Source organism: Pseudomicrostroma glucosiphilum (genome assembly GCF_003144135.1).
Source record: "Pseudomicrostroma glucosiphilum strain MCA 4718 unplaced genomic scaffold BCV69scaffold_18, whole genome shotgun sequence".
In the NCBI taxonomy this organism is placed as follows: Eukaryota; Fungi; Basidiomycota; class Exobasidiomycetes; order Microstromatales; family Microstromataceae; genus Microstroma; species Microstroma glucosiphilum.
In genome coordinates, this window is record NW_020289930.1 from 256,045 (window position 1) to 267,640 (window position 11,596).

General features: G+C 57.8%; 4 protein-coding genes across 4 annotated transcripts; 2 read left to right on the forward strand and 2 right to left on the reverse strand.

Annotated features, from left to right (window-relative positions):
- Window positions 1-1,090: 1,090 nt before the first annotated feature.
- BCV69DRAFT_301577 (hypothetical protein) lies at window positions 1,091-3,339 on the forward strand (the record flags this gene model as incomplete). Its single annotated transcript, XM_025494580.1, has 2 exons — window positions 1,091-1,759; window positions 1,840-3,339. The coding sequence occupies 2 exons, from the start codon at window positions 1,091-1,093 to the stop codon at window positions 3,337-3,339; spliced, it is 2,169 nt and encodes a 722-aa protein (XP_025345284.1).
- A 45-nt stretch (window positions 3,340-3,384) lies between these two features.
- On the reverse strand, window positions 3,385-5,296 carry BCV69DRAFT_285422 (arginine biosynthesis protein ArgJ). The gene is made up of 2 exons (XM_025493386.1): window positions 4,148-5,296; window positions 3,385-4,055 (listed from the first exon to the last, which is right to left on the reverse strand). The coding sequence occupies exons 1-2, from the start codon at window positions 5,174-5,176 to the stop codon at window positions 3,597-3,599; spliced, it is 1,488 nt and encodes a 495-aa protein (XP_025345285.1). The 5' UTR covers window positions 5,177-5,296; the 3' UTR covers window positions 3,385-3,596.
- A 122-nt stretch (window positions 5,297-5,418) lies between these two features.
- BCV69DRAFT_285423 (hypothetical protein) lies at window positions 5,419-9,643 on the forward strand. The gene has a single exon (XM_025493387.1). The coding sequence runs from the start codon at window positions 5,538-5,540 to the stop codon at window positions 9,594-9,596; it is 4,059 nt and encodes a 1,352-aa protein (XP_025345286.1). The 5' UTR covers window positions 5,419-5,537; the 3' UTR covers window positions 9,597-9,643.
- A 7-nt stretch (window positions 9,644-9,650) lies between these two features.
- On the reverse strand, window positions 9,651-11,450 carry BCV69DRAFT_285425 (Fes1-domain-containing protein). Its single transcript, XM_025493388.1, has 2 exons — window positions 11,114-11,450; window positions 9,651-11,013 (listed from the first exon to the last, which is right to left on the reverse strand). Exons 1-2 carry the CDS (start codon window positions 11,366-11,368, stop codon window positions 9,805-9,807), a joined length of 1,464 nt encoding a protein of 487 aa, XP_025345287.1. The 5' UTR covers window positions 11,369-11,450; the 3' UTR covers window positions 9,651-9,804.
- Window positions 11,451-11,596: the final 146 nt, after the last annotated feature.

Sequence of the window (11,596 nt, forward strand, 5' to 3'; positions counted from 1 at the left end):
GTGTCACTCACTCGAAAGAACGTTGTCGAAGCTCGTGTCGCATTACTTGGTCAAGGACAGGGGTGGTAAGCGTAAGGGTAGGCCTGATGCTGCAGTAGAGGGGGAAGTGGAGAGGTTAGATCTTTGGTGAGGGTCGAGGTGAGGTAAGTGTAAGCAACTAAGGTGGGGACTCACCCTGATAAGGTAGCAGATGGATAAGCTCCATGCTAGACGAGTCCATGGACGTGACCGCACCTTGGGGGCAAGAGGTGGGAGTAGGTCGATGGTGGATCGAGGTCGAAGATATGGTAGGCAAGCGAAGGCGTTGAGCCTTGCTTGGGTGTAGCTGTCAAATGAAGAGGAAGATGAGGAGATGAGATGTGGAGTGGTAGTGCTCTGAGGAGAGGAGAGAAAAGAAATTCAGTAGGGGCGTCCGAGGCGGCTTTATATATGCCAGTCGAGGGCGAAGGTGATGCGCGAAGGCGACCGCGCACAGCATTCAGGGCCACACTGAGCGGGGTGGATCCATTGAACACGGAAGAAGTAATGTTACTGAGCAAAGGGCAATGGTGAAGTCCGGAGGGATCACCCGCGGAGAGATTGGGCAGGCACAGGAGCGAAGGAAGCCATGTTGCCTGCCGGAGGAGATGCCCGTGTCCGCCGTCGAATGTGATGTTCACACTTGTTGCGATGCTTGATGCGTGCCCGTAGAATTGCCTGTAACTCTACGACCACCGATCAGCATTCCTGAGAGGCAGAGCTTGGTATGAGTGTTCTGTAAGCTCGTTGTCACCTTCGTAAAGATGCGACCCTTGACTGCAGACTGATTGATTGGGCGATTTGCAGCCTCGCACGTCCCTCCGCTTGAGAACCCCGCGTGACGTGAGACCATCGAACCCTGAGCGAAACTACCATCTCTCTCTACCCATGATCGACCAGCAGGGAGCATTGCTGCTTCCCAATGCTCGCTAGTCATCGCTAGTCAGTCGAAGACATCACCACAGCACCTCTTGCACCCGCGCGTCATCGTTCGCGCCTGCACTGTACCAGCGCCCGTTCGCGCCTCCACCTCGTCCCATCGCTCCCCTGTCTGCCCCACCTCCCTACGGACATGAGCGCTGAAGCTCGCAGCGAGCTCACCTCCGCCCCTTTACCGCTGGAAGAGGAAGCAGACGAGATCAGGAAGTGGCAGGCCGACTCTCATGCTGCTCGGCCGGGCTCTATCGCAGCAGGGGAGGCTGGAAGGAGGGACTCCTTTTCGCAGCAGCAGCTACCGCTAGATGAGCAGCTACGCTCTCCCAAGTCACGGCCCATTGCCCCGCCGGACTCGCCATATCTACTCATCAGTAAGAGCAGCGCTCCCTTTCCCCGTAGATCGGCAGATGAGCCTAGCACACCTGGCCACCCGACTCGCTCAGCGCTGAGAAGAAGCAGGACTACCTCGTCCCGCTCCGCTGCTGCTCGTGGACTGACACCGATTCGCACCAGCAGGAATCGGCCGAGGTTCTGGGCTTTACTACCACTCGTTGCTCTCCTCGACATGCTCGTCGAAGGAGTATTAGGCTGGCGTATCCTCGAGCATGTCCAGCAACAGTACGAGTCGTCTCCTCACCCTTCGGGAGATCACAAGGGCTCTGGGGAGGAATGGATGGAAGACAAGCAAGCTGCGCTCGTCTTTGCCCTCATGGGAATGGCTGTGATGAGGAGCATGGTCATTGCAATCGTGGGCATTGCGAACAAGACGGATCAGCTGGGACTGGTCATTGCGACCGTCTGCGCAGTGAGTAGCAGGGGTGAGGTGTGCTGCGTGACCTCAGAGGAGAGACATTGATCAACCGTCGCCCCTTTGCTCCCTGTCAGCTCTCCACCCTCGTGATCATCTCCATCTTCAACCTCCTCTTTCAGTCAGGCCAACTCTTCGAATCACGCCCCTGGTCAGCATCAATGCCTTTGCACCAGCAAGAGCTTCCCTCTCACCTGCACTTCCCACTGCCCAGCGCCCCCTCCCTGGCCATCCTCAACACCACCTCCCTCCTCTTCACAGTCCTCGAGTACGTTCTCTACGTCCTCGTCGTGGGCATCAGAGTACCACCCACGGGCATCACAAGGGGTAGAATGGAAGACATGCGACGCTGGAAGCGTGGAATACGTGAGCAACACGCCAATGCGAGTGCAGGAGCGGCTGGAGGAGGACAGGACTTCTATGCTGCTCCCGAAGAGGACACGAGCGTTGCAGAGGGGCAAAGAGCATCGACGATCATTGGTCCCTCCAGAAGACAAAGGGGGACCTCTGATGCCTCTGCCAGTCACAAGCTCCTACACTCGCCCGTCTCGCCTCTGAAGAGCAGGAGCTATGGAGCGACTGAGTTTGCTGAACCTCTAGCGCTACCAGAGCCGGCAATGGCATCCTTCAAGCCCGCCTCGTCTTCTTCTCCGCAACGAAACGAAACATTTGACGCATCGAATATCCTTGAGGCGCAGTCGAGTGGTGCAGGGAGCTCAAAGAGCGATGCTGCTCGAATCTCACGGAGATCAAGCGCAGCAGAAGACCTGGAGGGGGAGGAGCACATCTTTGGCTCTGGAGAGACAGAAGAGGACGGCAACGAGGAAGACGAAGACTTTAATATCGATGAGAACGACGACGACGACGATGACGATGATGCACCAGATCCGGACGAGATCATCGACATTCCCCCACTCCCCACCTCCCTCTCTCGCGATGCATCCCGTTTCCGCCTCGCAATGGCCATGGCAGATAGCGATACACGGCGCTCCAGCATTCGGTCCGCTTCTGGCTCAGGCTCAGGCTCAGGCTCAGGCTCAGGCTCTGGATCGGGAGGTGGAAGTGGATTTTCGCCTAGGCGCTTCCCGATAGATCCGGAAGAGGAGCATGGGTTGGAGAATGAGAACGCAGATGCAGATGTAGCTGAAGCTGAAGCTGCACTTCGGGAAGCAGAGGAAGATCGAGTTTGGGAAGGTCTACCGGCGCGAGACTCGAGGGTGGACGAGACGCCCAAGCGCAGGAGGGGATATGGCTCTTTCAATGTCCATACTCAGGCCTCTACCTCTTCGGCCGGGGGTCAGCTCACACCTGGACGCACCACTGGGACCCCTACCTCCAGTACTACATTGACACCGACACCCGTTGGAAGCAGTGGCAGTGGCAGTGGTAGTGGCAGTGCCAGCAAGTTCCGAGCGAGCGGAAAGTCTCCAGGCCTCTTCAGGAGCGGAAGTCAGAAGCTGCGTCGTGCTCTCTCGGGGTCCGGTGGTGGTGGTGGTGGTGGGACGGGTGACAGTGCTGATAGTAGTCCAGGGCAGAGGTTACGTTTCTTCAGTAGTAAAAGCGGGAGTGGCAAGTGATACCAAGCTCATGGAGTGGAGTGGAGTGGAGTGGATCGATACCAGAGCTGATGTTCTCGCGGGTGTATAATTCAGTACTTCTATATTCTACCACAGCAAGCCAAGGCGAGCTTCGGCCCTCGACCCTAGGCTCTTTCTCATTGACAGGGTCGAAGGACCGTCTTTTCATCGTCCATTGGCTGCGCCTAATACAACAACAATACCGTCTATCCTCTGCTCCTTCTGCAATTTCCCCCTCTCTTCACTCTTGCCCCTTCTCACGTCCGGTAATCACCATTGATAGCCACATACTCCTTTGAAAAGTCACACGTCCAATACGTCGCTTCTTCCGTGGCCTGCTTTGCCGAAGCAGCAGCACCACCACCAGACCACTGACCACCCTGTAAATCGACGGAAATACAGATGTCCTCTTGTTGGAGAAGTCTCCCCGCGGCTTCTTCATCGACTTTTTGAGGTGCGCCGTCCAGGAGTACGACTAGCTCCTCTCCCTGCGAAGCACCTTTGGCGGGCAGGAACTTGACCGTCACCTTCTGTGGATCAATCGACCAGCCTTGAGCCTCATTCGCCCCGTCTGTATTGGTCGGAAGTGGGGCATAGCCTACGGCGCAGAGGATTCGACCCCAGTTGGCGTCGCTGCCGTGTAGTGCGCACTTGACCAGGGCGGACGTGCTGATGGAAGAAGCGATACTGTGCGCGTGTTGACGGGTGGGGGCGTTCTGTAGAAGTGGAGAGGGGGGAGAGAAGGAGGACAAGTATGGGTGTCAGCTTGCGTCAGAAAGTTGAGCTCACCATTTCGGCCTCTGCCCACCTTGACTGTGATTTCGACAAACTTCTCTGCTCCTTCTCCATCCCTAACAATGAGCTTTGCCAATTCTTCACAGAAGCTCCTCAGCTCTTCTGCAAAGGCAGTATACTCTTCACTTCCCTCTTCAATCTCTTTTAAGCCCTCCGCTGCAGCGCCATTGGCTAGCGCAAGGATGGTATCATTCGTGCTCATATCTCCATCCACGCTGATACAGTTGAAGGATCGCTCCACGGCGTATTCCAGTGCAGACTGCAGTGCAGCCGGAGCAATAGGCGCGTCAGTCGCGATGAAGCCCAGTAGCGTAGCATGCAGCGCTCCCGAGGACTTGGGCCCACTCATGGAAGGGTGGATCATACCTGCACCCTTGTCGATGCCTAGCATCCGGTAGGTAGTTGAACTCGAGCCGAGGGTAAATGTGCGAGTGCGCAACTTGGGAAAGGTATCGGTCGTCATGAAAGCTCGGGCTGTTTCGTGCCACTTTTCCGCTGCGGAGGCAGAAGAGGAGGGTGATTGAACGTCGGTGACGAGACCTGGGATGTGCTTGCTGATCGTGTCCATGGGAAGTGGTACACCGATGACTCCCGTAGAGAGGAGCAGAGTCGAGGCCTCCCCTTGATCCACTCCCCCTTCCTGCAGCAATCCTCCCACCTGGGCAACACACTTCTCCGCGTCTGCCATGCCCCTCTTTCCCGTCACCGCATTAGCGCACCCAGAGTTGATGAGAATACTCCGAGCTCTCCTTCCCTGCTGCACGAGTAGCTTAGAGGAGAGGACTACCGGTGCCGCCTTGAATGCATTTTTTGTGAAAGTGCCCGCCGCCGCTGGAGCTTTGGCAGTAGTGGAGTGGATGAGGGCTAAATCTGGTTTCGGTGGTGGAGAGGAGGGAGACGAAGAGGACGCTGCTGGTTTGGGTGAGATGGCTGCTTTGATGCCCGAGTAGGTGGCCGATGTGGTGAAGCCGTGCGGGATGGTGGAAGGGTCGATTGGGTGAACGAAGCGCTGCGCCTTTGTGGATGTAGAAGAGTGACGCATGGTGGTGAGAGCTGGCGACCGCAGTCCCCCCGCAAAGGAGAGGCGTGAGAGCATCTCGTTTGGAGAGCGATAGAGGAGGAATCGTGTGGTGAGGTGAGGTGAGGTGTGGTAGTCTATGGTATCGCCTTTGCCTCGCAAGAGTCATCGGCCTCATCTTCTTTGCTTCTTCTGGCGCGTGCACGGACACTGGTCCGCGTGAGAAGAAGTGGAAGCTGTCTTCTCTTCTTCCCACAGCCAGTCTTCCCCAACGACGGCATACACTCACACTCGCCCCATCGCACACAGAAGACGTCAGAGGAGTGAGACACAGCAGTCTACTCTTGCACACCCTCCCTCCCCCTCCTCCTCCTCTCCACCGGCCATGTCTGCGGCTCAGCCTCCCCCGCGGCAGTCCAAGCTGGCACCCGCACCCACCCTCCCTCCCCTCAACCGACAACCCTCTTCTTCCACTTCCCACTCTCACTCCTCTTCCGGCTCGTCTCACTCCTCCCACTCCTCTCACTCCTCGGTGATAGCCCGCAAGAGGCAAGAGGCATTCGGCTCTTCCGCTCAAGAAGAGGAGGCGCACGCCATCACGCGCCCAGCATGGAGCGCCATTGCCATTCTCGCACTCGTCGCCCTCTCTCACCTCGCAGGGCTCCACCTCTTCACATCTGGCTTCTTGCTGAGAAGAGACGAGGTCACGGGTGTAGCCACATGCGATACTGCCAGCCCGCGCTCGCTACCAGCGCCGCCGAGGAGCTCGGACGAGGCCGATCTCTGGGCGTGGGACGCTGCCATTGAGGAACAGGGCGAGTGCACTCTACCCGCCGCCTTTGATCGGGCAGTGGTGCTCATCATCGATGCGCTCAGGTACGACTTTATCGCTCCCATCGAAACGCCGAGTGGCAGCGTAGAGGGGTCTGCGGACGTCCCTGCCTGGTCTCCCTCTCCGCACTACCACTCTCACTTTCTCACCCCCTCTGAGCTCGACACACAAGCCCGGACCGCCTCCTCGTCCGGCTCCCCCTCGGGCAGCTTCCTTGCACACTTCCTCTCCGATGCTCCTACTACCACCCTCCAGCGCCTCAAAGGTCTCACCACCGGTACCTTACCCACATTCATTGACGCCGGCTCCAATTTTGGCGGCGAGGCCATCGGAGAAGACAATTGGCTCAAGCAATTCCGCTCCCTCGCCCTCCAACAGGCGTACGGATCGACCAATGCTACTGGGCCTGCTCACTTGGGATTCATGGGAGATGATACCTGGTTGAAAGTCTACCCGCAGCTCTTTGATCGTGACTGGACGCACTTCTACGACTCCTTCAACGTCGAAGACCTGCATACGGTGGACAATGGGGTTAGGGAGAAGCTCCTCCCCTTTTTCGATTCCTCGCGTGCAGACCTGGCGAATTGGAGGCTGCTCGTCGCCCATACGCTTGGGTTGGACCACGTTGGACATCGCCACACGCCTGCTCACCCACTCATGACGGCCAAGCTGCGCCAGATGGACACCTTCGTAAAGGAGATACTCGCCGGACTGCCTGAAGATGCCCTCTTCATCCTCGCTGGAGATCATGGAATGGACGCCCAGGGCGACCATGGGGGAGAAGGCGAGCTCGAAGTCGGCTCGGGTCTCTGGATCTATTCAAAGCGCTCCACTGGCTTCAGCGCCTCTTCTGCCACTACCACCGAGCTTGATGAATTCACTCGCGATGTGCAGGCATTGAGCGCAGCTTCGGAGACTTCCGAACATCAAGGTCCCCCCGCCAAACGATTCTTTCCCCCCCTCGGGTCGCTTCTTAAGCATCGCTCCATTCCACAAGTCGACCTTGTCCCCTCGCTCTCTCTCCTCCTCGGCACACCCCCACCCTTTGGCAATCTGGGAAGCGTCACACCCGAGCTCTTTCCCCCGTCCTCAACCCCTTCGGGAGGAGAGGACCCCTCGCGCTTGCTGCGAGCTCTGCGCATCAATGCAAGGCAGATTCGACGCTACCTCAAGTCGTCCGGTCCAGACTTGCAAGCCTTTTCTGCCGAACTCGAAGCGACGTACCTCAAGGCGCTGAAGCTGGATGCAGCGGCGATGGGATTGTCGAAGCCGGCAAAGAAGTCAGACGAGTACTACCAGACGAGGAGGAGGGCCCTAGTGGCTTATCAGACGTACAACCGATTGGCGCTGCATCGCGCTCGAAGTGTTTGGGCCGTCTTCAGTGATGTCAAGATCGTGCTGGGTCTGATTCTCCTCATTGCTTCGATTGCAATGGTGCTCAAGTTCATCTTACTGGCGAGGAGGAACGGTGTCAAGACGTACGATCTGGCTCGTCGCGTGGGTAAGCACTTTGGCGTGGGAGGTGTCACCCTGGGCATCGCTTCCGCCTTGCTTCGAGGGCTGGGCTCGGTTGTCACCATTCCCGTATTGCCGACGGAGGGGCTAAGTCTCCTCCACACGATTACCTCTGCGACCATCTTCGGAGGGCAGGTCGCGGTCATCTTCTCCCGCTTCACAGGCCTGGGCGAGGGGGAGGGCCCGCCAACCCAGGAGACGGCAGAGGAGGTCAAGCAGGCCTACCAGTCAGCCTCTTCTGCTCGAAGCTTTGCTTCTGCTCGAAGCGTTGCAGCAAAAAAGAGCGGAGCGGGCGAGCGAGCGGTAGCCACTACCACTCCTCACACTGGCTTCAGCTGGGCCAAGGATCTCCTCGCCTTCTCACCAGTCTTGGCTCACTCACTCATATTCGCCTCCAACAGCCTCGTCGTATGGGAAGACTCGATTGTACACGCCCTCTTGGTCTCTGTACTCCTCTATCGAGCCTGGGCTGGCTACAGTAAAGGTTCTTGGCTCCTTGAGCTGAGTGAAAAGCAAGGCAAGTCGGCGGGATCGGCAGCGGCGGGAGCAACCAGCCCGAGAGCCATCGCTACACGCTCGCGACAGCGAATCCCATACTTCATGGGCGGAGCTGTCCTCCTCGTCCGACTGGTGAAGCTGATCCATGTCTGCAGAGAAGAGCAAGCGCCTTTGTGCACCTCGTCGACCTTCCACCTACGACCCCTCTCGGTCCTCCTAGACCCTGCGACTTCCACTCTGTCCTGCGTCGCACCTCTGTCGATTCTGGCCATGACCTATGTCCTCTCTTCGTACTTTCTACCTCTGATCCTCAGAAGCAGTCTAGCACAGAGCAAGAGCGATACCGGCCTCGTCAAGTTCTGGTGCGAGTGGATCTTCAGGACTAGCTTGATGCTCGGAAGCGGGTGGTGGATCATTGATTGGATCGGTGAGGGACTAGTGAGCAATGTCGGAGGAGGAGCAGCATCTGCGGCAGGAGTAGCAAACGGAGGAGCAATTCCTGCGCAGGCCGGCAAAGGAGCAATCCTCCAGTGGGGCAAGAACCTCATCGCTCGAGTCGACTTTGCACTGGTCGTGCTCATCGGAATGGCCATTTGGTTCTTTGCTCCCCTCTGCCTCGAGGTCAAAGAAGAAGAGCCGAGCGCTGTCCCTCGCCCTACTTCTTCTTCTACCACTTCAGCACCTCTACCCTCTCCCCCCGCTACTACGGCAGATCAAGCTCCCGCGCAGCGCAAAGTGCACCTGTTGGGCTTCTCCAATGCCTTTGGCAGCAACTACCTCCTCTTCCTCTCCCTCGCGCTGGCACTCTGCTGGATTGTCACCCCTCCTGCAGGCCAGCTGACGCTCGGCGCGACGTTTCTCATTCTCATCCTCCTCGCCGAAGTGGGAGATGCAGAGCGCGATCTCCTAGCCCTGGAGCGACTCATCGGTCCCGCAGCTACCGCAACCGGCAGCGCGAGCGCCAACAATCGAAGCAGTCTTTCGACCCGCACACCCAGCACCCTCGAAATTGTCACCCTTCATCTCTTCTCCCACCTCATCTTCTTCTCCACGGGCCACCAAGCCACTTTCCTCTCCATCCAATGGCGCTCCGCCTTCATTGGTTGGGAAATCGTCACTTACCCCTGGTCACCGCTGCTGGTGGTGCTCAATTCGTTTGCTCCGATGGTGTTGCTGGGATCGGGACTGGCGCTGCCCCTCCTCGTTAGCTGGAACTTGGCACCATTGCCAAGAGCTGCACCTCCCCCTCCACCTACCTCGGCATCGGCATCGCCATCGGCCTCAAGCTCAGCACAAGGTCAAGCCGGACAGCCTTTATCTGCGCCTCCTCAAGCACCATCCCAGCGCATGCGCACCCCTCTCTCCCTCCTCCTCTCCTCCCTAACCCTCCTACTCAGCACCTCTCTCCTCACCCTGTCTTCAGCCCTCTTTGCCACCCTTTTCCGTCGTCACCTCATGCTCTTCAAGATTTGGGCACCGCGTTACATGCTGGCTGGGATCACATTATTGGGAGTGGATCTGAGTGTACTGGGAGCGTTTGCTGCTTGGATGATCGTGGCGGGAAAGGTTGGGGTGACGTTGGGGAGTGGGTTTGAGTGAAAGTGGGGGAGGGGTAGAGGAGAGGGGAGAGGGAATAAACACAAGTTGAGCGGATAGAGTGTGGAATGGGATGAGATGAAAATTGAACTGTCTGATTTGCTATGCTATGCTCTGCTCCTCTAATGGATTTCTATCATTTCATGAGGTGAGTGAATGCAAGCGAAGCTAGGGGAGGTTGCGCTGTCGCTCTTGGTCCATCCTACCCACTCTACTGTCCCGCTATCCTCTCAACAGCACGTTCGAATTCAGTCCAATCCACTTGCTCCAACCCCAACTTCTTCCAATCCCACTCCCCTTCACCTTCCACCCCACTACCACTACCACTCTCACTCATCCTGCTCTTGACCTCCCTTAAACCCCTCCTAGCCACCTCGCTCAATCGCGTCTTTGCGCTAAGCTGCTTGTCCTCTTCCAATCGAGTCGTAAAGGTGAGGAGAGCACGCAAAGCCTTCTCCGCATAGTCTTCATCGGTGCGCGCCTCTTCCCCGTCACCGTCCAGGCCAAGCGAGGGGACTCGAGCGTCGGCGTAGTCCTCCTCTTCCGCACCTGCACTTTGGCTTTTACTGCCACTGCCGCTGGCGCTGGCGCTACCGCTACCGCTGCTGCTACTACTGCTACTGGATAAGCTGCTCGGGAGCAGCGAATACGCCAGCGTCACGAGCAAATTCGACGCGAGAAGCGCAGCAGGTACACTCGGGTGCACGATGCCCGAAGCCGCCGTCGATGTCACGGGAGGCTTCTCCAACGGAGCAGGATTCGAGACGGGTCGATCGGGTGTTGAGCCGGGAGGGAGAGTCACGCCTGTTGCTCGCGACGAAGTGGCGCTACTCGCCGTCGCGGCTGCTGCTGCTGCTGCACCTGGTGTACTTATGGTGGGCAGATCGTCCGAAGCAGCAGTCGAAGTCGAAGTCGAGCCCGAACCCGAACCCGAAGCGGGGGGAGCACCTAGCAGGAGTGGCGCAGAGGCTGCAGCGTGTGCTGCCGAGTCGTCCTGCAACAGAAGCGAATTGATGAGAAATGCAGTCTTGCGGCGAATGTTGATACTTGGGTCTCTGAGCGCTCCCTTGAGAACCTCGTAGCCTCCCTTTTCGCCAAAGGCTTTGACGGCACGGGGATGGTGGCCCAGCAGGGCTGAAAGGGCATACATTGCCTTTGCTCTCACTGCCATGTCTTGACTATCCCTCAGAATGGCTAGGATAAGGTCCAGAGCCTGTTCCCCACCTGCACCTTCGGGTGTGGAATGGGCGTGCAGGAGTGCATCTTGCGCAGAAGGATTGTTCTGACAAGCTGTACCAAGAATCCAGAGGGTGGCGACTTGCAGGCGGGGAGAGGAGGAGGTAGAGGAGAGGAGGGCGAGAAGGGGAGACCACATCTTCATTGAGGTGATCAAATTGGCGTTGTCGATGGATTCGATTAGCTGTGGGTGGGAGGTGTTGGGAACGAGTGGTGGCACGACGTGTCAGCATGTGATCGCTCCCCTTTGAAACTGCTCCTCGCCTCTCCTGTGCTCGACTCACCATCTCAAAATTGTCCAACGCGACCTCTCTATCATCCTCACTCCTCTGGAAGTCCACAGCGGCCCTAAGTTCCTCTTGCATCATCGTCGCCTCACTCTTGCCCATCATTGCCTCGAGAACCTTTGGGTCCAGATCTGGCCTCTTGCCGGCTTTGATGTCTTCGGCTAGCTGCGAGGGCGTGGGGGCTTGTGGGTCGGAAGACTGCTGCTGCATCGACCACTTGAGGAGGGCATCCATGTTGGCGTTGTTGGCCATCTTTGGTAGTTGTAGAGGTGGTAAGTGTATAGAAGAGATTCGTCGAGTGTGCGGATACGTGGTAAGATGGACGAGGTAGAAGTGCACTCTGGTCTCGCCATTTCGTACGAGGAAGCGGAAAGAGGGACTTTTCCGGAGATTCCCACGTGGCAAATCCGCTCATGTGGAGCAGCCCAGATTCGACGACCGTCGGACATCTTCTACCGCCACACCGCAATACCGTACACG

Bases quoted from the DNA above. Each gene is read 5' to 3' on its own strand.
- BCV69DRAFT_285423 (XM_025493387.1), top strand. From the start codon at position 5,538: ATGTCTGCGGCTCAGCCTCCCCCGCGGCAGTCCAAGCTGGCACCCGCA.
- BCV69DRAFT_285425 (XM_025493388.1), bottom strand. From the start codon at position 11,368: ATGGCCAACAACGCCAACATGGATGCCCTCCTCAAGTGGTCGATGCAG. The intron at 11,014-11,113 runs GTGAGTCGAGCA...TCCCACCCACAG, and splicing joins CGTTGGACAATTTTGAGATG to CTAATCGAATCCATCGACAA.
- BCV69DRAFT_285422 (XM_025493386.1), bottom strand. From the start codon at position 5,176: ATGCGTCACTCTTCTACATCCACAAAGGCGCAGCGCTTCGTTCACCCA. The intron at 4,056-4,147 runs GTGGGCAGAGGC...CCACTTCTACAG, and splicing joins TTGTCGAAATCACAGTCAAG to AACGCCCCCACCCGTCAACA.